Genomic DNA, 26318 nt, shown 5'->3' on the forward strand with positions numbered 1-26318 from the left:
CTGAACCATGATCTCAATGACAGATTTGAAAAAACACGCTTGGCTAAATCAAGCGCTCAACATCCAAACAGAAGCTCTAGAGAAAGATCTGTGGATAAAGGAAGGGCCGAGGTAGAAGGACCATCCTCAGAGGCAAACTCCAAAGTGAAAACAAACGATCTCTACTATGTCTACACACCAGGACCTGCGGAGACACTCAGGAGCTGAGATTCACCTAAGCTCTCTCCTACCTGATATGAGCAATAACTTGCGGAAGGAGAGAAACGGAGAAATAACAGGTAAATTAACCTGAAGATTCAAACAATCTCCAGAGCCTGTATTTGATCTGCTTGTGGATTCCTGGCCCTGAACCACACCTTGGAGTTTGGAAAACCACCGAGACGCTCTCAAATCCAGCTCCGCACCCCCTCCTCTGAGGGTCAGACTGGAAAACACCTCTGGATGGAGCACCCACTCTCTGGAAAGAAGTCTGTCTGCTAATGGGCATCCAGCACAGAAGCTGGATTCAAACCCAAAACCTTTACGAGCAAAACCCCAGCTAACAGCCAGGCTACATTGGCTGCTTCCGATCCCGCTTCCAGGTCTTCCCACCTGGACATAGGATGGCCTAGGATAACCATTGTGGGCTTCCACCCGTGGAACCATCCTCTATGACACTCTATGGCTTAGGGAACTCCATGCTTCTCTCTGATGATTGATGCAACCAGTGAGATAACATTGACTACTGGAAACAAGATAAAGACTACACAAGACAAGTCTCACCCGAGTCTTCCAAAGGGCAGGGAGGCAAACTGCTTGTAAGGACTAAGTGGAGATCTGAGACTATGGCTCTGTATTAGCTCTACCATGTAGAGCCTCAAAAATTATTTAAAACTCAATAGATTCTCTCCACTGAAATCCTTAGCAATGCAAAGGAATTATACGATCTTAAGAGAAAACAGAGAGCTATACTGAGTGCTTATGTTAAGCCACAATCAGTTCAGAAATAAGTCCCAAAGCAGGCTGACATTCGTCCGACGCACTCGCCCTAGGACGAATACTCCCCACTACGGAAGAGAGAGATTAATCTCGATCTATCCTTAGCGACAGATCGCAAGTCCTCCATTTTTATGGAGAATAACAAGGGAATGATGTCCATGAATCAAAAGATCAATTCCCTACATACTCTTCTCTACATAGGCTTTCCCTGCAGTCAGAGCCTTAACCAAACTGAACTACCTCACCGGCTTAACTAAAGCCGCTGGAAAGATAAAAGAAAAATTACTGCAGCTACATCGAAAACTACCAACCTTCTGGTTGCAAAGTGGAAACTATCTACTGGACCAAAAGCACTTCCCCGTTGACCGTACAGAAAAAATAAAATCCGAAGAGTGAACTACTCTCCCAAATCATCTTAAAGAGAGAGAAAGGAATAAGATTATCTGAAAGTCAAAGAAAGAAAGTTCTCCTAATAGAGAATCTGTCAAGGTTCTCAATAATTATCATAGACAGGACAAAAAAACTAATCTCCAGATTTAATTCCCAATCATGGGAAAGAATAGTGGGCAAAATTGCTCAAATAAAGGATGCCACATGAACCAAATAAGTTCAGAAGGCCCTGCAATAACCCAAGACTAAAAAGGTCTTACAAGGATGACGAAACTCAGACACTTGACAGAGTTTCAAGAGAGCAATAAAGCCCATCCTTCAGGTCTAAGAATGTTATAGACAAACCCTCTTGGACTAAAGGAAAAAAGATAAAAAGTTAAAAAGGCAATACCTGACTGAAGGTAAACCTAGATCCCTTTCCCAAACTGGGACTGGGAAAATCACTCCTAAACTGCAGAGACTCCAAAGGACAAAACTGTCTCTGGGAAGAATACTAAAGTTGGTCGTATAGCATAAAGAGGAAAGAAAAAAACTTCCCTTGGCGTAAAGAAGAACAAAGTAGGAGGATGCATCTGCCAGGACAAGACCAAACCTTGAAAGAAAAAACACCAGAGGCATGGATCTTGAGGAACTTAGGATTGAATCTGCCACTGCAGAAACTATAAGGCCTAGGTGGTATCTGCTGACCAAAAACTCAGACACAGAGCCCACAGCCTATCACGGCAAACCTGGACAACAATGCATTGCTCCAAATAACCTCCAGCCTTATATTGCGCCTGCCAGCTCATGGATCAGTAAAGAACAGCTATCTCCCATAGAGATCGAAATACTCTGTGCCATAGCAGCACAGCCCAATAGGACATATAGAAAACAGGGAGTATCCTAAATATTCCTCAGAAAATATCTGCAGTCCGTCTATAGACACTTCCTCATAAGAAGGAACATGATAATGGACCTATCCAAGGTTGACAACGACAGGCCTATCGATGTCGTCCAAGTAGCTAATACCTCCTTTAACAGTACACAAGGAGAAAAAGCATACATCTGAAAGATATCCCACAGTATCAGACAAAGGTATTATACCATCCGCATCTGAGATTCTACCCTCTCTTCTTACCCGACTTAGGGTAGAGAGCAGTCTGAAAAGCCGAGCAGAAACCTTACTATCTGAAAAACTTAAAATTTTAAAGTCCTCTTGAGTTTATCCCTGAAGGTAAGCGGAATAAAACAGGTAAAACCACAGATACAGCAGAAGATACCTGAGCTGCAGAATCTGTAGGCAAATATACTCCCCCAGGAGATAAAGAGGAACTGTAGGGCACTGCATGTGACACGAGATAAACTTGGGGCGCTAAATGAGAAGCTGTTCTGAACAGCATCATCCAAGGAGACATTGGGCCCAGAGGATAAATCATCAAACTTTTACCCACCAAAATGCTTAGAAAAAAACAGAGCAACACCCCTGTCCTGTTAATATACTGTAACTGACAGGAAAAGTATGAGTGACAGCTGTAAGTTGTAACTCAAGTCATCTTACTCACATAAAAACAGAATTCTGATGTATTAAAATATGCCCATCAAACTTAAGCCCACATAGGCTCTTATAGGCTGTAGCACTATAGGCTGGATTTTAATCAAAACAAATTAAAATATAGTAGCCTCTAAAAATAAAAATATATTATACGATAAAGCTTCCTGACTGAATGTTTATTAGAAAATGAAAACGGCAGGAATAAATCCCTTAAGACTGTACTCTTGCATTTTCCCTTTAAATATGAACGGTTGTTAAAATGAATCACAAACAAATATAAGATACGCAGCAAACTCCTGCATTGTAGGAGTCTTCCAGAAGAATCACACTACCAACCCCTCGCTCTGTTCTTAAGGAGACAAGGGGGCGTGGCCAACAACCGGCTCAGAAGGAGAACCTAAAATGACAATTCCCCGCCACAACTAAAGGAAGAAAACGGAACTCGTCAGCATAAACTATGAGAGAAGACAGAGATGAAGTGCGCAGCATAATTATCTCGCACCTCAACCTGTCACCGCCGCCATTGAAAGTTCGATAAAAAGAGTATCAAAAACACACAGTGAGCACAAAAACCCTGAAAGAAGCCCAACACAGCGCCGCTCAGCAAGTAAAGAGTGCGCTCTTACTCCTATAATTAGCATTCACTGTATAGCAGGATTAAAATTCAATCTAGATATAGGAGCTTAGTCCAAACAAACATGAGTAACACTGCACTCAGTTTGCCCAGAAATTGCCATTAACTCCTAAAGAGCCCTATAACATAAAGATGGAATACTCCATAAAGTATAATCCCCTAGTCTCCTGGTCACCAGTGCCTGAAAATATCCTACCCCAGGATATATACATGTCCCAAGAATAGAAGTCTATTTTCAGAAGTGCAAGTCCCCCATAATTATAGAAGACTAAGCACTTACCTGCATCTCGCCGTCCGGCAGGGGGAAAGCCCACCCAGCATGAGAGAATGCCGCTCCTCACAGAGGCCTGTGGAAAAAAAGAAAGACAGAGTAAACTTACTCAGGCTTTCTATACCAGGGCAGCAACATGTTAGGAACTTGTAAAGTGGACTTTAAAGCAGTTAGAAAAATGCAACAAAGCTACCACAGCCCTACTGCAGAGACTAACGTGGAGTACAGCTATACCCAGATTGTGATGGAAGGCAAAGCAATCCTGCCCTGACTTCAAAATAAAAAAAAATTAAAAACTTGATAGAAGAATCTTAATCAGGACACCTAATTACTTTACCACCTCCTTGAAACAGGCAAAGGGAATGACTGAGGGTTGTGGGTAAGGGGAGTGGTATTTAACAGCTTTGCTGTGGTGCTCTTTGCCTCCTCCTGCTGGCCAGGAGTGATATTCCCAACAGCAATTATGATGATCCGTGGACTCACCATGTCATTAGAAAGAAAGAAATCTTTTTCAAACCTATGGAAGACATAAATTACTGTCCTGAACTAAAGGTAATATAGTGCGAAAAGTCTCAATTTTAAAAGTTCAAACTTTCAGAAATTTGTTTGGAGTTTTGAGATCCAAGATTTGCCTGTAAATCCCATCTTTCTTTGAACAAAGAAAGAGCTTTAATAGAACCCCTGATTCTGTTCCTCAAAGGGCACCAGAGTAACAGTTCCCATGGATTCTAGGTCTGTTACACATTTCAAGAAAGCTCTGGCCTTAAAAAAAAGTTTTGGACATAAGAGAAGACAGGAGAAATCTTTGAGGAGGGTGAGCCTAAAAGCCCATGCGGTACCCCTGGTAAATTTTGTTCAATACCCAATGATCTTGAATATATTTTTCCCCCAAAAGTTCAGTCTGCCCTTTACTAGAACTATCTGGTTTGGGGGCCACACCTTCTTGCTGATTTGAAGGGACAGACTTTTTTGGTATCTTTGTACTTCGGCTGAGAGGAAACAGATTTCACGTGGACTTGAAGGTGTCTCACTTCTGAGACACTTAAGAAGAGGATCTTTGCATCTTGGAATGATGAAAGGAGTGAATTTGTCTAACGGACTTAATCCTGTCCTTTTTGTCTTGTCTCTAGTGACAGTAGCAATGATAGCATCCAGACCAGGTCCAAACAATCTATTTCCGGATAAATGCGGGGGTTGTAGTTCTTGGTTAAAACTATATTTTGTACCAAAAACTAAAACCCTCATCATGCTCTGCATTTATCCGGAAATAGATTGATACCAAAACCGGATATGGTGTAATACCCGATACCGGAAATGATGTCACTTCCGGTTTCAAAAGGCCGTTAATATGCATTTGGCGGTCTTATTTAAATTTTCTGACGCAACTGTACACAACTGTTGATTGGGGGTAATTTATAGCACTCAATACTGGCACTTCATTAGTTTTGAAAATAGCACACTAACAGGGCCGAAACGCGCTGGCTATTCAGATATTCAAGTGCCGCTATTGAATTTGGTAAGCATATATTTTTGCGCTTTTTAGCACTTTTCTTTTTAGCACCCTACACGGATTTCTGCTTTTCTTTCTATACAGGCAGATACAGATAATTGATCACTGGAGAGTAACAAACCCTTAGAGGATTAGACATTCACAACTACCACATTTTTATTTTTTACCTATTTCTACATTTTTTTCCCCCTATATTTTTACTCCCCCCCCCCTTTTTGGGACATTTCAGATTATCACCTTTCTGACACATATGTTGGACTTTCACTTAACCCTTTTCCTCTGTATTCATTTTTACTTTTTTCTGGATTCATCTTTTTCTTTTTCCATTTGGACTAACTTATATGGATTGCATCTTTTGGGACTATTTGTGTAAATTATCATTGGGATCCCTTTGACTAATTTTTTTTTTATTGAGGTATATATCAAGGCATACAATCCAAGCATGTCAGCTAAAAATGATACATTTGAGAATATTTCAAAACATATTAGGAATACACACTAAACATGACACATAAAATATGTTCAGCCGACAATGTTCATGAGTATGAGGTAGTCTACAGCTAGCCTATTGTACTGTGAACCCTCTAAATGGCAAGAGGCCACTTTTGGACCTTGTAGTACTACTGCAAATAAATAGCTACAGAGGGTTATCATGCACACCAGGAGACTACTCTCAAGTCTCAAAGGTGAACCTCCATTTTCTTGTTTTACATTTATATAACACATATAATAGTATAAATGAATTAGTAGATAATAGAACTTTGAGGTCATCATACTATTCAGCATGTAAAAAGTACACTATATAGTATCGGCTAATTGCTTAGAATTGGAGTAGAGTAGAGGCAGCATCGATTCGAGTTCCCTCTCAAGATCTTGGAAGTATTGAGTTATTAGCCCCTGCATGTTCTGCTCCCAGACATCCACAGCTGCCAATATTCCAGATCCGTTTCCACTAGCTGTCCGGGGATTCATTGCACAGGCTGAGTAGTTAATTGGTGGTTAAGTGATAAGATTTGCACAGATGTCACTGTGAAGAATCTGGGGGGGGGGGGGGGGGAGATATATGCGGCAGCCTTAGCCACATGGAACTCTACTAAAGTTATCGGTAGCTGCAAATGGCGTTCCCAAAGAGCATAGGTCAGGGTCGCAGTTCTAAACATCCACTCTCAATCTGCCAGTAGTGTATCTAGCGTATTTGTTTCCACTTGTGTAAATTCAATTATTTTTATAGGTAAATTACAAAAATAATTATATTATATTTGAGAGCTTAATACAGATGCGTCCTGCCGCTTCAGGAGTCAGCTCCGCCCCTCCCCCTTTTACTTATTTTACTATATTGTAGTAGCACTCTTCCGTGCTTACCAAGCTGCAGGAGAACTGCTTCCAATAGAAGAGCCCATTCCTGTGTAGTATGCACTGTCACAGGATCTGGATCAGGAGTACATAGAGTAGGGTAAGAGGAGGATGCTGCAGGATGAATCCCAGGAGGAGATTTACTCTCACTGCCAGCTGTGCTTCTGTACACTCCTCTGTCCTATTACCAGGTTTCTGAAGGGATAGTGGGTCTCACATTGGTCTTAGAACTCCTTTCAATCTATGGGTAGAGTTTCACCATAGCTCCTTGCAGGAGGAAAAAAATGGACTAAGGAATAATGGGAATGGGGGAGGATCAAAGCTCTGTTGTGTGGGTGTTTTGCCTCCTACTGTAGAGCTGGACTTTATTCCAACAAGTGATGGGTCATGGACTCTCACCATCTTATGAAAGAAAGGTATTTGTGTACTAGTTTAAATGTGTTTTTGTCTCTTTTTATTTGATAGATGACTTTTAAACAAGAGACATACACAGTACAGTCACATGCACATTTAGATAGCTAGCATAGGTAAGAAAACCCACTTTACCAAAAATACAATTATTTTGATGCACATATTCAATTCCACATTTTTTTGCTGCAGTCTTTACAATTGATATTCATTATGGCAGAGGAGTCTTACTTTGTTTTTCAATATATGCTTTTGAAAAGAGTGACCTAGATATACGTTCAATAGTTTATCACAGGAAAAAGGTTGCAAACTTAAAACAATGTTTTCTTACCATTGGGTTAAAATTAATAAGCAATATACTCTTATGCACTAATTTTCTTATAAAAGCTATACATTTCCTGAACATTAAATGAAAATAGGTCTAAGGTTATGTTTAACACTGGACACATTATTCATGCACTAGTAAATAGAATTAGAACGTACACTATATGGGAAAAAGTACATGGACACCCTTACTAATTATTGAGCTCAGATGTTTCAGCCACACCCATTGCTAACAGGAGAATAAAATACAGCACATTGCCATGAGATCTCTATAGACAAATACTTAAATTACAATACGGTGTACTGAAGAGCTCAGTAACTTTAAATGTGGTACTGCCGTATGATACCACCTTTACCCAAAGTGAGTTTGTGAAATTTCTGTCATACTAGATCTGCTCTAATCAACAAGTGCTATCATTGCAAAGCAACAACAGCCCAGCCACAAAGTGGTAATTGATGCAAACTTGCAGAGCAAAGGCAAAGAGTGCTGAAGCACGTATCGTCTACAAATCGCCTATCATCTGTTTCATAACTCACTACAGAGTTCCAAACTGCCTCAGGAAGCAAAATCAGCACATGGACTGTGTGTCAGGAGCAACATGAAATGCGTTTCCATGGCTGAGCTGCTGTACATAAGCCTCATATCAACATGTTCATTGCCGAGCATCGGCTGGAGTGGTGGAAACGTGTTCTCTGGAGTGATGAATCATGCTTCACTATCTGGCAGGCTGATGGAATAATCTGGATGAGGCGGATGCCAGAAGAATGCTACCTACTGAAATGCCCAGTGCCTAAAAGTTTGGTGGTGGAGGGAAAATGGTCTGGGGCTGATTTTCAGGGTTTGGACTAGGATCCTTTGTTCTTGTGAAGGGTCATCTTAATGCTACAGGATACAAAGATATTTTAGACAAGTGGGTGCATCCAACTTTGTGGAAGGCCCTCTCCTGTTACAGCATCACTGCGCTTCTGTGCACAAACCGAGATCCATGACCATGGTTTAAGGAGTTTGAGTGGCATGCACAGTGCCCTGACCTAAACCCCACTGAAAACCTTTGGTATGAATTGAGCTAGACCTCACAAATGCTCTTTTGGATAACTGGGCACAACTTTGTGTGGAAAGCCTTCCCAGAAGAGTAGCAGCTGTTATAGCTGCAAAGGGGGCAAACTCCATAATAATGCCAACTGTTTTGGGATTTTCAACAAACTCATATAGGTGTGATGGTCAGGTGTACACATACTTTAAGCCATATAGTGTACGTAAACCTATCGAAAAACAGAAGCTTTTACCAGCCCAAAATGAATAAAACTCTGCAGCTTAGTTTGCGCACTAACAATGAAAACTAGGTCTATGTCTTGAAATACTGATACAAACAGAGCTTTCTATTAAATAAATGCAATATATATTTGTAAGGTATTTCTCACCACTATAGAGTGGATAGCTCCGATCCTGGCACATGCCAACATTGCCACAACCAGCTCAATAACCATGGGCATGTAAATAGACACACGGTCACCTTTTTTGATTCCTGGAGAAACAAAAAGGGTATTAAGGGATTTTTTTTCAATCTTGCCTATAAGTTCAGAAACACAGTAGCATTCATACATATGTTATGATAATTACTTAGTACATAGCAGCATTCTTACATTCCATTAGTTTTCTTAACTATTTTGTCTGCAGTTTACGGGAAGGATACCTAACCTAACGAGTGTGGCAATCAATTCAAATATCCTATTACACCTCCACCTCACCCCTTTCATGATTCAGATATAGAGCATGCAATTGTAAGCAACTTTCTAATTTACTCCTAATATCAATTTTTCTTTGTTCTCTTGGTACCTTTATTTGAAAAGCAGTTATGTAAGCTTAGGAGCCAGCCATAATTGGTTCAGAACCTGGGCAGCGCTTGTTGATGTAGCCACCAATCAGCAAGTGCTACCCAGGGTGCTGAATGCGAATGTGATTAATGAGTTTATCTAAAGTAGATGTGTATATAATTATGATTTTTGTACAGGTAGAAATCCACAAATCTGGACTTACAAAATACAAACTTCTGAAATACAAACTTTTTAATTAATACCTTTTTAAAAAATAAAAATATCAAAAATTACTATTTTTCCCTGCCTGTAAGTCAGAACCTTTACTGCCTGTGTAATAAAATATCTTTCTGATTACAGTACTGTACTATCTTTCTGAGGGTACTATCTATACAAAAGTATTACAAATTATATAAAAACAACCTTTAGGTTGCATGTATAGATGTATCATGACATGTAAATATTGCCTAAATCACATAAGATATTATTGTTTCACTTGGTCCCATCACATCTCCAAATTGTCCTTTTTTAAAGTTGCAAATATTCCAAAATCTAAACTATTCCGAAATTCAAACTTTTTCCAGACTCAAGCAGTTTACATAATGGGGTTTCTACCTGTTCCTGAATTGCTAACATATTGATCACCTGAAGTTTGAATAGAAGTATATTTTTTGTTTTAATTAATATAATACATTTTTGTAAAGTAGTAAACAATTTTATGTTTGTCTGGGCCAAGATTATACCCAGAACACCAAGGATATATAAAACACAACAATTCAGAATGCAACAAATCTCCTTCCTTCTGAAAGATCCATCTGCTGAAAAGTTTTATTTTAAATCAGAGCTCTGAATAAAGTGAAAGGGACAGTAAAGCAAAAATTAATTAAACTTTCACGATTCAGATAAAACATACAATTTTAAACAACTTTCCAATTTACTTCTATTAACAAATGTGCTTTATTCTCTTGGTATCCTTTTTATAACGGCATAACCAGGTAGGCTCAGGGAAGCAATGTACTACTGGGAGCTAGCTGCTGATTGGTGGCTGCATATATATGCTTCTTGTCATTGGCTCACCAGATGTGGTTAGCTAGCTCCTAGTAGTGCATTGCTCTTCCTTCAAAGCACACCAATAAATTAAGTCAATTTGATAACATAAGTAAATTGAAATTTTTAAAAAGAAATTGTATGCACTATGCTCCTTCTGAATCACGAAAGAAAACAAAAAAAAAAACTGTATTTCAAGTCCCTTTAAAAGGGACATAAAACCAAAAAATTTTCTTACATGAGTCAGACATAACATACAGTTTTATACAACTTTCCAACTTACTTCTATTATCAAATTGTATTGCTATCCTTTGTTGAAAAGCAGGAAGGTAAGTTCAGGAGTGTGCACGTGTCTGCAGCACTATATAGTAGCAGTTTTGCAACAATGTTAAACATTAGCAAGAGCACTAGATAGCAGCACTATTTCTTGTCATGTAGTGTCCCAGACATGTGCACGCTTTCTATCTAGATATCTCTTCAACAAGAGAGCAAATTTGATGATAGAAGTAAATTGGAAACTTTTATAAATTGTATTCTCTGTCATAAAAATGAAAGCAAAGTGTTGGGTTTAATGTCCTTTAAAGAGAGTTGCCCATATAACCGCTTTAAATCTGTGCAAGATGTTTGTACCTCTGTAAAACAAAATACTGTTACTTTAATAAAATGAGCAGTGAAGCCACAAGGAATGCTTTCTTATTTTATAAGGTACGGCTTTTACATTGCCAACTGGACATGGTCAATGGTCATTTTAAGGCCTGTGGAAGGGAACATTATGTGATAATTTATGTATTTCTTGAGAGAGCTGTTCTTGCAATGCTTTTGTCCATATGAACCATTTACTGGCTGCCTCTTAGTGCTAAATCATACGATGATGCCACATCCCTGTTTCTTGTAGGGAAAATACAGAACATTAAAAATAATAATATAAATCTCAAGTTTAAAAAAAGCCCCACAAACTTATGAAAGATTCAACAAAGAAATAAAAAGTTCCTGTATTAAATACAGATTTATTTTTATATGCATCACTTAACGGTTTCTGAGGTTGGCAAATATAGCAAAATGTGCCGTTTTTAATACATTAGGGCAAACCTTGAAGGACACCTCCTGCTACAAGAATGGAGTGAGCAATTGGTCTGGCTTTTCATCCTTCCATACCACATATTTAACAACTCACAAACACTTCCAATCTGGAGTGTGTATTTCAAGTATGGCATTAAGCTGCGTTCTTAATACAGGTTTTCAAAAATCCTTTCTTTAGGCTCAGTACATCTGAAACTTTCCCTCTGCTAACACTAACACCTATATAATGATACGCCTTGCACTATGGTAATCCTCTTTTTCTCTTGCAAACAAATATTTTTTTCTTTAGAATGTAACCTTTGTGGATCAGAAGCAGTTCTGCTTATAGATTTTTATTTTCACTTTACAGCTGATGAAGTATGTGTTCTAAAAACAGACGAAGACATAAGCTTCACTAGCCATCTCCAATACACAAATAAAAAAAATAATCACTCTATTAAAAAAAAAAAAAAAGTAAAAAAAAAAGTGTTTTCACAAACATACAATTAAAATCAACTTTATAATGTACTTCTATGACCAAGTTTGCTTTATTCTCTTGTTATCTTTCCTGAAGGAACGCTGGCAGCAAGCTGAACACATCTAATTAGCCAGTCACAAGAGATAACTGTGTGCAGGCACCAATCAGTAGCAGCTCCCACTAGTGTAGGATATGTGAGTATTCTTTTGCAACAAGGGATACTAAGAAAACAAAGCAAATTTGAAAATAGAAGTAAATTTAGAATACTCTTAAAACTACATATTCTATCTGTATTATGCAAGTTTTATTTTTATTTTTTACTTTCCTGTCCATTTAATAATAATTTTTGGAGCACCATTACCCAGAGGTTGCAGTTACTTTGCAGGCAGAACTCATCAATGGTGATAATTTCCTTTACATTTTTCTTTTTTAAACAATTTTCTACTTCCTGAATCTGAATCAATTACCAGAACACAAAGACATTGATGATTATATATATATTTTACATCCTTTAACCCCTTAATGACCGAGGACGTGCAGGGTACGTCCTCAAAAAAAAGGCAGTTAACGCCTGAGGACGTACCCTGCACGTCCTCGGTGTGGAAAGCAGTTGGAAGCGATCCTGCTCGCTTCCAGCTGCTTTCCGGTTATTGCAGTGATGCCTCGATAAGGAGGCATCCTGCAATAACCATACATGGCCATCCGATGCAGAGAGAGCCACTCTGTGGCCCTCTCTGCACCGGACATCGATGGCCGGTATCGTTGGTGGGTGGGAGCCGACTTGGGAGGCGGGTGGGCGGCCATCGGTGTGCCGTGTGACGTCGGGGGGGCGGGATCGGGACCGTCGGGGCGGGAGCGGGTGGGAACCGCTACACTACAGAAAATCAATAAAAAGTAAAAAGTTAAAAGGGCCATAATCACACAAAAAAAAAAAACACAAAAAGAGATTGTGGAGGGGTGGGGGGTTGGTTTTTGTGTGGGGGGAAGCTACACTACAGAAAAGTTAAAAAAATGCAAAACAAAAACATTTTTTCGTCTAAACTGGGTACTGGCAGACAGCTGCCAGTACCCAAGATGGCGCCCATTAAGTTAGAGTGGGAGGGTTATAGAGCTGTTTGGGGGGGATCAGTGAGGTTGGGGGCTAAGGGGGGATAGTACACAGCAGCATATGTAAATATGCTTTTTAAAAAAACCACCAAAAAACAAATATAGCTTTTATTTTAGTACTGGCAGACTTTCTGCCAGTACTTAAGATGGTGGGGACAATTGTGGGGTGGGGGAGGGAAGAGAGCTGTTTGGGAGGGATCAGGGGGTCTGATGTTTACGGTGGGAGGCTGAGCTCTACACTAAATCTAATATTAACCCTGCAAGCTCCCTACAAGCTACCTAATTAACCCCTTCACTGCTAGCCATAATACACGAGTGATGCGCAGCGGCATTTAGCGGCCTTCAAAATACCAAAAAGCAACGCCAAAGCCATATATGTCTGCTATTTCTGAACAAAGGGGATCCCAGAGAAGCATTTACAACCATTTGTGCCATAACTGCACAATCTGTTTGTAAATGATTTCATTGAGAAACCTAAAATTGTGAAAAATTTAACGTTTTTTTTTTAATTTGATCGCATTTGGCGGTGAAATGGTGGCATGAAATATACCAAAATGGGCCTAGATCAATACTTGGGGTTGTCTACTACACTACACTAAAGCTAAAATTACCCCAAAAAACTCCCTACATGCTCCCTAATTAACCCCTTCACTGCTGGGCATAATACACGTGTGTTGCGCAGTGGCATTTAGTGGCATTCTAATTACCAAAAAGCAACACCAAAGCCATATAAGTATGCTATTTCTGAACAAAGGGGATCCCAGAGAAGAATTTACAACCATTTATGCCATAATTGCACAAGCTGTTTGTAAATAATTTCAGTGAGAAACCTAAAGTTTGTGAAAGAATTTGTGAAAAAGTGAAAAAAATTTTTATTTGATCGCATTTGGCGGTGAAATGGTGGCATGAAATATACCAAAATGGGCTTAGATCAATAGGGTTGTCTACTAAAAAAAATATATATACATGTCAATGGATATTCAGAGATTCCTGAAAGCTAGTGTTCTAATGTAACTAGCGCTAATTTTGAAAAAAAAATGGTTTGGAAATAGCAAAGTGCTACTTGTATTTATTGCCCTATAACTTGCAAAAAAAGCAAAGAACATGTAAACATTGGGTATTTCTAAAATCAGGACAATATTTAGAAACTATTTAGCATAGGTGTTTTTTGGTGGTTGTAGATATGTAACAGATTTTGGGGGTCAAAGTTAGAAAAATTGTTTTTTTTTTCAATTTTTCCTCATATTTTATCATTTTTTTTATAGTAAATTATAAGATATGATGAAAATAAAGTTAGAAAAATTGGTTTTTTTTTCAATTTCTCCTCATATTTTATCATATTTTTTATAGTAAATTATAAGATATGATGAAAATAATGGTATCTTTAGAAAGTCCATTTAATGGCGAGAAAAACGGTATATAATATGTGTGGGTACAGTAAATGAGTAAGAGGAAAATTACAGCTAAACACAAACACTGCAAAAAACATAATTTATGTAAGAACTTACCTGATAAATTCATTTCTTTCATATTAGCAAGAGTCCATGAGCTAGTGACGTATGGGATATATATTCCTACCAGGAGGGGCAAAGTTTCCCAAACCTCAAAATGCCTACAAATACACCCCTCACCACACCCACAAATCAGTTTAACGAATAGCCAAGAAGTGGGGTGATAAGAAAAAAGTGCGAAAGCATATAAAATAAGGAATTGGAATAATTGTGCTTTATACAAAAAAATCATGACCACCACAAAAAAAGGGCGGGCCTCATGGACTCTTGCTAATATGAAAGAAATGAATTTATCAGGTAAGTTCTTACATAAATTATGTTTTCTTTCATGTAATTAGCAAGAGTCCATGAGCTAGTGACGTATGGGATAATGACTACCCAAGATGTGGATCTTTCCACGCAAGAGTCACTAGAGAGGGAGGGATAAAATAAAGACAGCCAATTCCTGCTGAAAATAATCCACACCCAAAATAAAGTTTAATGAAAAACATAAACAGAAGATTCAAACTGAAACCGCTGCCTGAAGTACTTTTCTACCAAAAACTGCTTCAGAAGAAGAAAATACATCAAAATGGTAGAATTTAGTAAAAGTATGCAAAGAGGACCACGTTGCTGCTTTGCAAATCTGATCAACCGAAGCTTCATTCCTAAACGCCCAGGAAGTAGAAACTGACCTAGTAGAATGAGCTGTAATCCTCTGAGGCGGAGTTTTACCCGACTCGACATAGGCATGATGAATTAAAGATTTCAACCAAGATGCCAAAGAAATGGCAGAAGCTTTCTGGCCTTTTCTAGAACCGGAAAAGATAACAAATAGACTGGAAGTCTTTCGGAAAGACTTAGTAGCTTCAACATAATATTTCAAAGCTCTAACAACATCCAAAGAATGCAACGATTTCTCCTTAGAATTCTTAGGATTAGGACATAATGAGGGAACCACAATTTCTCTACTAATGTTGTTGGAATTCACAACCTTAGGTAAAAATTCAAAAGAAGTTCGCAACACCGCCTTATCCTGATGAAAAATCAGAAAAGGAGACTCACAAGAAAGAGCAGATAATTCAGAGACTCTTCTGGCAGAAGAGATCGCCAAAAGGAACAAAACTTTCCAAGAAAGTAATTTAATGTCCAATGAATGCATGGGTTCAAAAGGAGGAGCTTGAAGAGCCCCCAGAACCAAATTCAATCTCCAAGGAGGAGAAATTGACTTAATGACAGGTTTTATACGAACCAAAGCTTGTACAAAACAATGAATATCAGGAAGATTAGCAATCTTTCTGTGAAAAAGAACAGAAAGAGCAGAGATTTGTCCTTTCAAAGAACTTGCGGATAAACCTTTATCTAAACCACCCTGAAGAAACTGTAAAATTCTCGGAATTCTAAAAGAATGCCAAGAAAAATGATGAGAAAGACACCAAGAAATATAAGTATTCCAGACTCTATAATCTCTCTCTAGATACAGATTTACGAACCTGTAACATAGTATTAATCACAGAGTCAGAGAAACCTCTTTGACCAAGAATCAAGCGTTCAATCTCCATACCTTTAAATTTAAGGATTTGAGATCCTGATGGAAAAAAGGACCTTGCGACAGAAGGTCTGGTCTTAGCGGAAGAGCCCACGGATGGCAAGAGGCCATCCGGACAAGATCCGCATACCAAAACCTGTGAGGCCATGCCGGAGCTACCAGCAGAACAAACGAGCATTCCTTCAGAATCTTGGAGATTACTCTTGGAAGAAGAACTAGAGGCGGAAAGATATAGGCAGGATGATACTTCCAAGGAAGTGATAATGCATCCACTGCTTCCGCCTGAGGATCCCGGGATCTGGACAGATACCTGGGAAGTTTCTTGTTTAGATGAGACGCCATCAGATCTATTTCTGGAAGCTCCCACATTTAAACAATCTGAAGAAATACCTCTGGGTGAAGAGACCATTCGCCCGGATGCAACGTTTGGCGACTGAGATAATCCGCTTCCCAATTGTCTATACCTGGGATATGAACCGCAGAGATTAGACAGGAGCTGGATTCCGCCCAAACCAGAATTCAAGATACTTCTTTCATAGCCAGAGGACTGTGAGTCCCTCCTTGATGATTGATGTATGCCACAGTTGTGACATTGTCTGTCTGAAAACAAATGAACGATTCTCTCTTCAGAAGAGGCCAAGACTGAAGAGCTCTGAAAATTGCACGGAGTTCCAAAATATTGATCGGTAATCTCACCTCCTGAGATTCCCAAACTCCTTGTGCCGTCAGAGATCCCCACACAGCTCCCCAACCTGTAAGACTTGCATCTGTTGAAATTACAGTCCAGGTCGGAAGAACAAAAGAAGCCCCCTAAATTAAACGATGGTGATCTGTCCACCATGTTAGAGAGTGTCGAACAATCGGTTTTAAAGATATTAATTGAGATATCTTCGTGTAATCCTTGCACCATTGCTTCAGCATACAGAGCTGAAGAGGTCGCATGTGAAAACGAGCAAAGGGGATCGCGTCCGATGCAGCAGTCATAAGACCTAGAATTTCCATGCATAAGGCTACCGAAGGGAATGATTGAGACTGAAGGTTTCGACAAGCTGAAATCAATTTTAGACGTCTCTTGTCTGTCAAAGACAGAGTCATGGACACTGAATCTATCTGGAAACCCAGAAAGGTTACCCTTGTCTGAGGAATCAATGAACTTTTTAGTGAATTGATCCTCCAACCATGATCTTGAAGAAACAACAAGTCGATTCGTATGAGATTCTGCTAAATGTGAAGACTGAGCAAGTACCAAGATATCGTCCAAATAAGGAAATACCACAATACCATGTTCTCTGATTACAGACAGAAGGGCACCGAGAACCTTTGTAAAAATTCTTGGAGCTGTAGCTAGGCCAAACGGCAGAGCCACAAACTGGTAATGCTTGTCCAGAAAAGAGAATCTCAGGAACTGATAATGATCTGGATGAATCGAAATATGCAGATATGCATCCTGTAAATCTATTGTGGACATATAATGCCCTTGTTGAACAAAAGGCAAGATAGTCCTTACAGTTACCATTTTGAACGTTGGTATCCTTACATAACGATTCAATATTTTTAGATCCAGAACTGGTCTGAAGGAATTCTCCTTCTTTGGTACAATGAAGAGATTTGAATAAAACCCCAGCCCCTGTTCCAGAACTGTAACTGGCATAATAACTCCAGCCAACTCTAGATCTGAAACACATTTCAGAAATGCTTGAGCTTTCACTGGATTTACTGGGACACGGGAAAGAAAAAATCTCTTTGCAGGAGGTCTTATCTTGAAACCAATTCTGTACCCCTCTGAAACAATGTTCTGAATCCAAAGATTGTGAACAGAATTGATCCAAATTTCTTTGAAAAAACGTAACCTGCCCCCTACCAGCTGAGCTGGAATGAGGGCCGCACCTTCATGTGGACTTAGAAGCTGGCTTTGCTTTTCTAGAAGGCTTGGATTTATTCCAGACTGCAGATGGTTTCCAAACTGAAACTGCTCCTGAGGATGAAGGATCAGGCTTTTGTTCTTTGTTGAAACGAAAGGAACGAAAACGATTATTAGCCCTGTTTTTACCCTTAGATTTTTTATCCTGTGGTAAAAAAGTTCCTTTCCCACCAGTAACAGTTGAGATAATAGAATCCAACTGAGAACCAAATAATTTGTTACCCTGGAAAGAAATGGAAAGTAGAGTTGATTTAGAAGACATATCAGCATTCCAAGTTTTAAGCCATAAAGCTCTTCTAGCTAAAATAGCTAGAGACATAAACCTGACATCAACTCTGATAATATCAAAAATGGCATCACAGATAAAATTATTAGCATGTTGAAGAAGAATAATAATATTATGAGAATCATGATCTGTTACTTGTTGCGCTAAAGTTTCCAACCAAAAAGTTGAAGCTGCAGCAACATCAGCCAATGATATAGCAGGTCTAAGAAGATTACCTGAACACAGATAAGCTTTTCTTAGAAAGGATTCAATTTTCCTATCTAAAGGATCCTTAAAGGAAGTACCATCTGACGTAGGAATAGTAGTACGTTTAGCAAGGGTAGAAATAGCCCCATCAACTTTAGGGATTTTGTCCCAAAATTCTAATCTGTCAGACGGCACAGGATATAATTGCTTAAAACGTTTAGGAGTAGTAAATGAATTACCCAAATTATTCCATTCTCTGGAAATTACTTCAGAAATAGCACCAGGAACAGGAAAAACTTCTGGAATAACCACAGGAGATTTAAAGACCTTATCTAAACGTTTAGATTTAGTATCAAGAGGACCAGAATCCTCAATTTCTAAAGCAATTAGTACTTCTTTAAGTAAAGAACGAATAAATTCCATTTTAAATAAATATGAAGATTTATCAGCATCAACCTCTGAGACAGAATCCTCTGAACCAGAAGAGTCATTAGAATCAGAATGATGTTCATTTAAAAATTCATCTGTATAAAGATCTCTTATGTTATCAGGAACATTCTGAACATTAGATGTTGATGGAACTGCAACAGGTAATGGTACATTACTAAAGGAAATATTATCTGCATTAACAAGTTTGTCATGACAATTAATACAAACAACAGCTGGAGGAACAGCTACCAAAAGTTTACAGCAGATACACTTAGCTTTGGTAGTTCCAGCACCAGACAGCGATTTTCCTGAAGTATCTTCTGACTCAGATGCAACGTGAGACATCTTGCAATATGTAAGAGAAAAAACAACATGTAAAGCAAAATTGATCAAATTCCTTAAATTACAGTTTCAGGAATGGGAAAAAAATGCCAAGGAACAAGCTTCTAGCAACCAGAAGCAAAGAAAAATGAGACTTAAATAATGTGGAGACAAAAAGCGACGCCCATATTTTTTTTAGCGCCAAATAAGACGCCCACATTATTTGGCACCTAAATGCTTTTGGCGCCAAAAATGACGCCACGTCCGTAACGCCGACATCTTTGGCGCAAAAGAACGTCAAAAAATGACGTAACTTCCGGCGACACGTATGACGCCGGAAACAGAAAGATTTTTTGCGCCAAAAAAGTCCGCGCCAAGAATGACGCAATAAAATGAAGCATTTTCAGCCCCCGCGAGCCTAACAGCCCACAGGGAAAAAAGTCAAATTTTTAAGGTAAGAAAAATAATTGATTCAAGTGCATTATCCCAAATATGAAACTGACTGTCTGAAAATAAGGAATGTTGAACATCCTGAGTCAAGGCAAATAAATGTTTGAATACATATATTTAGAACTTTATTAAAAAAGTGCCCAACCATACTTACTTACCCCAGGACACTCATCTACATGTTTGTAGAAAGCCAAACCAGTACTGAAACGAAAATCAGCAGAGGTAATGGTATATATATAAGAGTATATCGTCGATCTGAAAAGGGAGGTAAGAGATGAATCTCTACGACCGATAACAGAGAACCTATGAAATAGACCCCGTAGAAGGAGATCACTGCATTCAAATAGGCAATACTCTCCTCACATCCCTCTGACATTCACTGCACGCTGAGAGGAAAACCGGGCTCCAACCTGCTGCGGAGCGCATATCAACGTAGAATCTAGCACAAACTTACTTCACCACCTCCATAGGAGGCAAAGTTTGTAAAACTGATTTGTGGGTGTGGTGAGGGGTGTATTTGTAGGCATTTTGAGGTTTGAGAAACTTTGCCCCTCCTGGTAGGAATGTATATCCCATACGTCACTAGCTCATGGACTCTTGCTAATTACATGAAAGAAATGTAAAAGTAGCCTTGGTCCCAAACGGACAGAAAATGGAAAAGTGCTGTGGTCATTAAGGGGTTAAACTAATAACACAAAGTACAGTGATTTTCTAGTCATGCTGTCTTCTAATGCCCACAACCTGACAAACTTTATGAAAGGCACAAATATACCACGAGCAGTCTCACTCATTCTGTAAGTGGTCACCATGGAAAGGTCATAGTTTTAAAGCAAAGAGCCTTACTCTAGCCATATCCTTACATTAAAAGCTCACAAGTAGTAACTGAACCTAAGTGAGTTTTTGTAACATAAATAATGCAATCAAACTTCAGTTTATGCTAATAAAACTAACACAGCAGTGACCCCCCCCCACCTAAAGCTAACACACAAGGCAGTTATTTAGCCCCTTGGGTGTACGAAAAACACACATGTTCAGACAAATTTTCAAATAAGGCATCAGGCTTCCAAGATGAAATGCTCTCTGTTAAAGGATTATTTGGAAAGGCTTGAAAAGAAAGACTTCCAATAATGTTATCACTGCTCATCACGGACAGCTGCTGGGGAAAACACCCAGCGCATATTAAGGGATTTACTGTTCCAGTTCAGGTCTACAACAAATATCATTCCCAAGTGACACCACTGTAGCTCCTCTTTTTAAGGTTGGATGTGACCAAAACGACATTTTATGGAGGAAAAAAATACTCGTAGACAGGTATGCAAAAAGAACCTGCACTGTGTGTAGTCACTACATACAGAACAAGCTACTAAAGGTATATTCAAGCATCTATCACATTAGGTGCTTAGATATACCTTTAGTTGCTGAATGAGCAAATGACACTTGGGAATGCAGTAGCATGCCAAACCATGAGACCTGTATAGGCCAAAATGCTTGTCCAGGATAAACTGTACACATTTTGTAATCTAAAGGAGACTGGCTTAGCACTTTGTTCCCATTCAAAAGAAAGGTCTTGCCCTAAAGTGACTACAAAAAAACTTCATTGTTTTGAAAGACACAAATCCCACATAGACATTGTAGTGCTCTAACTAACGTGTTGTTGAGCATGTAATATTTTCGCTACTCAGTGTGAAACTAAATGTGTTTAACCCCCACAAATGGGTCAAACACATAGATAAAATCCTGCTTGGGAGCTGCAAAGAACTGCTGGTCCTGGGCAGGAAGCAACCAATGAGCTAGCTGTCTTAAACAATAAAGCTACAGTGCTTGCAACTCCCAAACAGGAATTCACTTATATGTTTAAGTTTTTTTGCAGCAATTAAACAGAGAGTTCTTCAGCAAGTAGTGCAAAAGTTGAATACTTAAAATTAGAGCAATGTTATTTTTTAACTACAATGCCCCTTTAACAGGTACCCCTCTCTTAGAAATGCTATTACAGACTTGCCAGTCTTGCAATGCTCCCACAGAGCCAAATGTTAAAAGTGGGCTGACCCCCGCTGTACAGACAAGTGGCAATGTGACTGCCATAGGAAAAGTATAGGGCTGACTGAGCACAATGCCAGTGAATGCAGATCTCATCAGTGTGGAGGGGGCATGTTTTAAAAACAGGTTTACACAACATATAATGTTCATTAAGTAAATATAAAAATTGTTTCCGTCAAGTCATAGTACATAAACTATATTCAAACTAAGTTTCATGCTAAGTGCTTACTATTGCTCATTGCGCTGCTGTAAGGGTGGCGAGACAGGTATGTGTAAAATTGTTCACCCAAGCTAGTGGGTATCGTTTAAAACAGGGATGGCCAACTGGCAGCCAATGGGCCATAAGGCCCACTCGTTTTTGCCAGAAACAGCAGTTATGAAGCAGCAGTCTAAAGATCGCTGCTCCAAGCAATTCAACCCAATCGAGTACGAACAACAGCTTATCAGCTAGTTCTATGGCGATTTACCACCCGGAAGCAGCCTCATGGGGTTGTCATGTTCCTTGTTCAGAGGAGAATTGCCTGGTATTTCGGGGCTGGACTGACCATACTTGGCGGGATCAGACTGATATACTTCAGGAAAGTTTTTCTCTGTGAAAAGCACACTGGTCTAAAAGATGCTGCTTCCGGGTGATAAATTGCCATAGAACAAGCCACTGAGCTGTTGTTCGTTCCTGGTACAGCGCTTCTCTCTTTGTATGCAAATACATATATATATATATATATATATATATTTTAGATTTTATTTATTTTTGTGTGTGTGCGGGCGCTGGGGTGCCCTGAAAACTGGCTGAGTCAGGGCCCCAAAATTTCTAGTGGCAGCCCTGCCGCAAACCAATGCCCTTGAACATGTAAAACTTAAGACTAATTGGATATCAGAAATTATCTCTGCCCCTAACAATAATTTCAGTAGAGGTGTGGCGATACTCTTTCATAAACATTTTCAATGTCAGATAGACACTTAGATCATTGACCCAGATGGAAGGTTTGTCAATGTGAAAATTAAATGGCGGGAACAATGGTATACCTTGTGCAATATCTACGGACCCAACCATCGTAACCCGGATTTCTGGCAGAGACTGACCAAACTCTTGGCCCAATTCTTATATATTGACCTAATATGTCACTTAAAAGAATAACGTGGAACGTGGGGGGACTTAATTCCCCCATCAAAAGAAAAGCAGTCCTCACCCACCGCAGGCGGTTGGGAGCAGACATAGCCCTTTTGCAAGAAACTCATCTAACCGATAAGGAACACTCTAAATTACAGAGGGACTGGGTGGGTCATGTAACCTATCTTTCACACACCAGCGCAAGCAGAGGTCTAGCCATCCTGTTTGGTAAAAGATTGCCGGTACTTATCAACCACACCTACTCAGACACAGAGGGAAGATTCCTGATAGTACAGGCAAATATCAACTCTGTCAATTATGTGTTTTGTAATGTCTATGCCCCCAACCGTAGATCAAATTTTTTTTGGAAAGGTATGATACAAAAATTAACTCCTCATATAGGATCAAAACTGATCATAGGCGGGGATTTTAACATTTCCCCCTCACATGTACTGGATAGTGTGTGGCTGGATGCCCCAAAAAAACTATAAAGCCAGGTATGAGTCCTAGATTTGTGACATGTTTGATTCGCACCTTGACACCTGTGATATATGGAGGTTGCAACACCCAGAGGGTAGAGACTACACGTGCCTGGCCAAGGCCAAACACACCCTATCTAGGATAGATCTTTTCAAGATTTCTAATTCCCTTGTCACACAGGTCCACAACTGTAAAATACATGACATACTGTTGTCGGATAACGCGCCTGTCGAGTTGACTTTGAACTCATATGGCCCGCGTCCAAACAGAAACACTCTCAGATTTCCAACACATTTAGCCTCATTAGAAGCTTTCGTAAAATTCTTAAGTCAGAGCTGGACAGACTATTACACAGACAACCTAGCACATGTAGAAAACGCCCAGCTTTTCTGGGAAGCAGCAAAATCGGTACTAACAGGTTCCATAATATTATATGTTTCCGAGATCAAATTTAAAACTCAACACAGGTACATGGGGCTTAAAAAACAGCTGAGTCAGGCTTACCGGAAACACTGTATGACAAGGTCTCCAGATACATATGGGGCTTATGAAGCCGTAAAGGTGGAACTTGAGACATTTATGAAGCACCAGGCTGCCTCGGGTTTGCTGAGAACAGCTGGTAAATACTTTAGACTCGGAAGCAGGCCGGGTAAAATGCTGGCAGCCCTGACTAAGACTCGGACAGCAAAATCCAATGTAGCAGTGCTAAAATTTCAAGGACGCACACACACATCACGAAAAGATATTGCACAACTCTATACCCGTCAAGATCCATCGGACCCCGACTCCCAGACTCGCTTTTGGCAAACTCTTAATTTGCCCCAATTGACTCAGGAACAGTTGGACAACTTAAACTCACCCATAACCAATAACGAAATAACATTTACTCTAAAATCTATTCCGTTAAGGAAAGTGCCAGGATCAGACAGACTCCCCACTGAATTTTATAGAATCCTCCAACCACAGATTACAAGCACACTGACTAAACTATTTAACACCTACTTCCAGGAGGAGACAGCCCCCTTGAGGAGTTTCACCTCTGCCCACATCACCCTTATTCCCAAACAGGGTAAGGACCACTCCCTCCCAGATTCATTCAGACCCATATCCTTACTAAACACTGACTACAAGCTCTTCATGAACATTATGGCTAACAGGCTAAAAAACTTTGTTCCTTTGTTAATACACCCGGATCAGACGGGCTTTGTTTCCAAACATACTTCTGTAGTTAACCTTCGCAAGGTACTTCAAGTGGTCGACCATTACTGGTCTTTGGGTGGGGGGGGAAGGACTGACGTTACAGAGGCCTTCCTGCTGTCTCTTGATGTGGAGAAGGCATTTGACAGTGTGGAGTGTTCTCACCTTATTAATACTATGCAGCAGTTTAATTTTAGGGGCCCCTTTATAGATCTGATACGCAAAATGTACAGCTCACCTGAGGCACGCATATTGACTAATGGCCTGTTTTCTCCGGATTTTCAGCTACAGAGGGGTACAGAGGTTGTCCCCTGTCACCCCTTCTGTTCAACCTGGCATTAGAACCCCTGGCAATAAAACAGACAGACTTTCCCGGGCATCACAATGGGAGGTCATTCCATACACATGGCCTTATATGCAGATGACATGCTATTATTTGTTGACTCGCCTTCACGACACATACCACACATATTACATACCATCTCAGAATTTGGCGACTTCTCAGGTTACAAGATCAATGCATCTAAATCCGAGATCTTGTGGCTAAACAAACATTCTAGTTCTAGACATATATTCCCATTTATAGAAGTGCCAAACGCACTAACATATCTTGGCATTAAAGTACATAGAGACCCCCATAAGATGTATATGTTGAATATTTCTGAAAAATGCAATAGTCTTGCCTCTCAGCTCCATAGCTGGATCAACCTTCCCCTGGGACTATCGGGACGAGTTAACTTAGTTAAAATGACCATACTGTCAAAGATAATGTACCCATTACTTATGCTGCCCTTTCTCATGACTAGGGATGATCTGACGTTCCTGACCCGAGCCATATCCTCTTATTTGGAGGGGGAAAAAAACAGAATTTATGTTTACCTGATAAATTACTTTCTCCAACGGTGTGTCCGGTCCACGGCGTCATCCTTACTTGTGGGAAATTCTCTTCCCCAACAGGAAATGGCAAAGAGCCCAGCAAAGCTGGTCACATGATCCCTCCTAGGCTCCGCCTACCCCAGTCATTCGACCGACGTTAAGGAGGAATATTTGCATAGGAGAAACCATATGGTACCGTGGTGACTGTAGTTAAAGAAAATAAATTATCAGACCTGATTAAAAAACCAGGGCGGGCCGTGGACCGGACACACCGTTGGAGAAAGTAATTTATCAGGTAAACATAAATTCTGTTTTCTCCAACATAGGTGTGTCCGGTCCACGGCGTCATCCTTACTTGTGGGAACCAATACCAAAGCTTTAGGACACAGATGAAGGGAGGGAGCAAATCAGGTCACCTAAATGGAAGGCACCACGGCTTGCAAAACCTTTCTCCCAAAAATAGCCTCAGAAGAAGCAAAAGTATCAAACTTGTAAAATTTGGTAAAAGTGTGCAGTGAAGACCAAGTCGCTGCCCTACATATCTGATCAACAGAAGCCTCGTTCTTGAAGGCCCATGTGGAAGCCACAGCCCTAGTGGAATGAGCTGTGATTCTTTCGGGAGGCTGCCGTCCGGCAGTCTCGTAAGCCAATCTGATGATGCTTTTAATCCAAAAAGAGAGAGAGGTAGAAGTTGCTTTTTGACCTCTCCTTTTACCGGAATAAACAACAAACAAGGAAGATGTTTGTCTAAAATCCTTTGTAGCATCTAAATAGAACTTTAGAGCGCGAACAACATCCAAATTGTGCAACAAACGTTCCTTCTTTGAAACTGGTTTCGGACACAGAGAAGGTACGATAATCTCCTGGTTAATGTTTTTGTTAGAAACAACTTTTGGAAGAAAACCAGGTTTAGTACGTAAAACCACCTTATCTGCATGGAACACCAGATAAGGAGGAGAACACTGCAGAGCAGATAATTCTGAAACTCTTCTGGCAGAAGAAATTGCAACTAAAAACAAAACTTTCCAAGATAATAATTTAATATCAACGGAATGCAAGGGTTCAAACGGAACCCCCTGA

The 26318-nt window shown here is 39.8% G+C and overlaps 1 protein-coding gene and 1 pseudogene across 2 annotated transcripts in view; both read right to left on the reverse strand.

Moving 5' to 3' along the window:
* ACSS2 (acyl-CoA synthetase short chain family member 2) overlaps positions 1-26318 on the reverse strand; it is a 330905-nt gene that overhangs the window by 174518 nt on the left and 130069 nt on the right. For both annotated transcript variants that reach the window (XM_053697133.1, XM_053697084.1), the window contains exon 4: positions 8822-8925. In XM_053697133.1, the coding sequence (XP_053553108.1) occupies positions 8822-8925 (104 nt within the window). The remainder of the gene's footprint in view (positions 1-8821; positions 8926-26318) is intronic.
* Positions 839-946, reverse strand: LOC128646380 (uncharacterized; annotated as a pseudogene).

The sequence above is a fragment of the Bombina bombina genome, chromosome 1 (assembly GCF_027579735.1).
Source record: "Bombina bombina isolate aBomBom1 chromosome 1, aBomBom1.pri, whole genome shotgun sequence".
NCBI classification, from domain to species: Eukaryota; Metazoa; Chordata; class Amphibia; order Anura; family Bombinatoridae; genus Bombina; species Bombina bombina.